This window comes from Alosa pseudoharengus, unplaced genomic scaffold, assembly GCF_046254945.1.
Source record: "Alosa pseudoharengus isolate Yale_2024_CS ecotype anadromous, Long Island Sound unplaced genomic scaffold, YU_APseudo_1.1 YU_APseudo_1.1_scf_2, whole genome shotgun sequence".
Classification (NCBI taxonomy): Eukaryota; Metazoa; Chordata; class Actinopteri; order Clupeiformes; family Clupeidae; genus Alosa; species Alosa pseudoharengus.
Genome location: NW_027468663.1, coordinates 57,356,414 through 57,360,470, shown reverse-complemented (window position 1 = coordinate 57,360,470; position 4,057 = coordinate 57,356,414). Strand labels below are relative to the sequence as shown.

Below are 4,057 nucleotides of genomic sequence, written 5' to 3'. Positions count from 1 at the left end.
AAACCTTTAAAAGTTCTAGATCCATAAGGAACCTTTAAAAGTAACCTTTAAAAGTTCTAGAACCATAAGAAACCTTTGAAAGTTCTAAATCCATAAGGAATATTTAAAGATTCTGGATCCATAAGGAACCTTTAAAACTTCTAGATCCATAAGGAACCTTTAAAAGTTCAAGATCCATAAGGAACCTTTAAAGGTTCTGGATCCAAAACACGAGCCACCACTGGGCAGCACTAAGAACAGAATCAGGGTCTTGTGCGGCATTCCAGCAAACTCGGATGTTGGAGGTCAGACTTCAGTTCCAGTCTTGGAGTTGGGGCAGATGGACTTACTCCGAGTTTAGAAGTGGTGTTCCATTGTACTTTTTCCCAGTAGGACAGAATTCTTGACCTCCGAGTTTGTCTGGAATGAAATTGGGAGATTCCAACTAGGACATTTCTAACTTCTGAGTTGTCTGTAATGTTGTCTTAGTGACTCATGCTGATTGGTGGAGTTGATCTACCCCTAATGACACTCAGACTCATGAGATCAGCAGACCCACTAGCTTATTGAAGAATATTAGACTCAAATGTTTTGAACGTGTGTATCACGTTTTGAAACTGTAGAAATTATTTGTAACTGTAAAAATGATCTGTACAAGTAATTGTCACAATTACAAATATGTCCTACATTTACAAATCTATTCTACGGGTACGGATCGGTTTTACAGCTACAAATCATCCTACAGTTAAAAAATATTTTACCATTACAAAAATATTCTACAATTACAAATCAATATTCTACGCACAAAAAGTTGTCCAACAGTTACAAATCTTTTGTGTGTTGCACAGACAGGTGTTAGAAACTCTTGTGAACATTGTTAGAAGTTATTGACTTCTGTGTCTTCTGTGTGTTATTGACTTCTGTGTGTTTGTGACTTCTGTGTGTTTGTGACTTCTGTGTGTTATTGACCTCTGTGAGCACATGTTTGTATGTATGTGTGTGGCTTTGTACTAATGTCTGCATGCTAATGTGTGTGTGTGGCTTTGTACTAATGTCTGCATGTTAGTGTGTGTGTGTGTGTGTGTGTGTGTGTGTGTGTGTGTGTGTGTGTGTGTGTGTGTGTGTGTGTGTGTGTGTGTGTGTGTGTGTGTGTGTGTGTGTGTGTGTGTGTGTGTGTGTGTGTGTGTGTGTGTGTGTGTGTGTGTGTGTGTGTGTGTGGCTTTGTACAAATGTCTACTAACTAGCCGTGGCCAGCTGGTTAGCACTCCGGACTTGTAACCGGAGGGTTGCCGGTTCGAACCCCGACCAGTAGGCACAGCTGAAGTGCACTTGAGCAAGGCACCTAACCCCTCACTGCTCCCCGAGCGCCGCTGTTGTTGCAGGCAGCTCACTGTGCCGGGATTAGTGTGTGCTTCACCTCACTGTGTGTTCACTGTGTGCTGAGTGTGTTTCACTAATTAACAGATTGGGATAAATGCAGAGACCAAATTTCCCACACGGGATCAAAAGAGTATATATACTTATGTTCGTGTGTGTGTATGTCTTTGTACTAATGTCTGCATGTGTATGTGTGTGGCTTTGTACTTGTTTCTTGATTGTATTTGTTCTTATCAGGTTTCATGTGTACTGTAAAATTCCATTACTTTTCCCTGACAAAAAAAAGCCCTTAATTTCTATGACCTTCTATACAGTAATCAATAGTATGGACCAAAGATTTCAGACCAGCATTCGAGACTTTTTTTAAGAGTGGGAAATGAATAAATGGGCTTTGAAAAACCAGGTAGGGATAGCCAACCACTCTAGCAGTAATGGAAAAAAACGAATAACCCAACAACCTGATAAGAATTCCCAGATTTTCCATGTCTGGAATAGATTTTATTAGAATTCCTGATACTAAAGTGGTGTGTGTGTGTGTGTGTGCGTGAGTGATTGTGTGTGTATGGCGTGTGTGTGTGTTGTGTGTGAGTGTGTATGGCGTGTGTGTGTGTGTTTGTTGTGTGTGTAGGTTTGCCATCCTGGCTCTGGTGTGTGTGGTGGTGTGTGCAGGGCTGCACTCAGAGGGGCGTGTCAGGGGCGGGGCCTCCATGGTGTATCTGAGGCGTTTCATTGGCTGCGCCGTGAGGGAGTTCAGCTTCCTGGCCAAGAAGCCGGGATGTAGTGGCCTGCACATCACCACTGATGCATGCTGGGGGCGCTGTGAGACCTGGGAGGTGAGGCGCGCGCATACACACACACACTCACATATACACACACATGCAGCAGTGCAGTACACATTCGGTAGAACTAGTCACACACACATGCAGCAGTACACATACTGTAGGCGCGCGCGCGCGCGCACACACGCACACGCGCACACACGCGCACGCACGCGCACGCACGCACGCACGCGCACGCACGCACGCACGCACGCACGCACGCACGCACGCACGCACGCAAAAACAAACACAGGACAACACACAAAATGGCCACCAGGGTGGCACGAACTCAAAGGTCCGGGCCAGATCCTGACACATACACACACACACACACACACACACTCACATACACACACACACACATGCAGCAGTGCAGTACACATTCGGTAGAACTAGTCACACACACTCACACACACACACACGCAGCAGTACACATACTGTAGAACCAGTCACACACACTCACACATATGCTGTACACATAGCCGTGCTGAATAAAACTGTGAGCTAAAATGTATAAATAAATAGCCTACACACTCAAACATACAGTATTATGCAGGCAAACACCATGCTATATGTTACTACACACTGATGCAAACACCTTCCTATATGTTATTAATGTTATTACACACTGATGCAAACACCATGCTATATGTTACTACACACTGATGCAAACACCTTCCTATATGTTATCACACACTGACATGTGAATGCTAAATGCTATATGTTACTACACACTGACATGTGAATGCTAAATGCTATATGTTATTACACACTGACATGTAAATGCTAAATGCTATTTGCTATTACATACTGACATGTGAATGCTAAATGCTGTACACACTGACATGTGAATGCTAAATGCAGCCCAGAGTTATAATAGGAATTCATAATACACCATAAAACCCTGTAAACTGGATCTGAAGATTAAAGGCCGAAACTGGCCTGTCCGCTATTTAGGGAGATTCTCCAAACACTAGCATGTAGTATTATGGGATGTGAGGTCTGCTGACCACTGGAGCTGTTTGAGTTCAGCTGAGTAAATGTGTCATGTAGTATTATGGGATGCATGAGGTCTGCTGACCACTGGAGCTGTTTGAGTTCAGCTGAGTATCTGTGTCATGTAATATTATGGGATGCATGAGGTCTGCTGACCACTGGAGCTGTTTGAGTTCAGCTGATCAACTGTGTTGTTCTTTCCTGGTCCAGGTGCAGGATGTTGTTTTCAGCTGTTTTCTGTGCTCACCTGTGTGTCTCCATAGAAACCGGTGCTGGAGCCGCCCTATGTGGAGTCGTACCAGCGCGTGTGCACGTACAACGAGACGCGTCTGGTGACGGTGCGCCTGCCCAACTGCTCCGCCCACGTCGACCCCACCTACACCTACCCTATCGCCCTGCGCTGCGACTGCGCTGTGTGTCTGACCAGCACCACCGAGTGTATCACGTCTGTCTGACCACACACACACACACTTAGTACTCAATGTCAAAAACACTCATCATTCTCATCGTCTACAAATTCTTTCCTTCTTCCCTTCTGTTTACACTGATGATGAACCACTATGAAATCCCCAATAAATCCCACAACATGGCTTTTTAAAATACACTTTTGGAACCACTCAGCCCCTGTGTGCGATCTCCTCTTTCTTCACTTGAGCCACTAATACATACCTAACTAGATGTACCGCAGAGCGGTACAAAATATGACCGCCGCCCAGTCCAGCACATTTTTTCCACAAAAAGAAATCACGCTGAAAGGCCTATATGATTCTAACTGTCTCACTAAATTGCATTATCCACACTCAATTCTCACTGGTATCTGCTAGACAACAAGTACCAAAACATTATTAGTTCATAGATTTCACATGTAAAATTCATTTTATATTTTA

The 4,057-nt window shown here is 44.1% G+C and overlaps 1 protein-coding gene across 1 annotated transcript in view; it reads left to right on the top strand.

Moving 5' to 3' along the window:
• Positions 1–3,625, top strand: part of LOC143133603 (glycoprotein hormone beta-5-like) — a 3,927-nt gene extending 302 nt beyond the window's left edge. Inside the window, exons 2-3 of the mRNA XM_076293351.1 lie at positions 1,985–2,189; positions 3,434–3,625. Of these exons, the coding sequence (XP_076149466.1) occupies positions 1,985–2,189; positions 3,434–3,625 (397 nt within the window). The remainder of the gene's footprint in view (positions 1–1,984; positions 2,190–3,433) is intronic.
• The last annotated feature ends 432 nt before the right edge of the window (positions 3,626–4,057 follow it).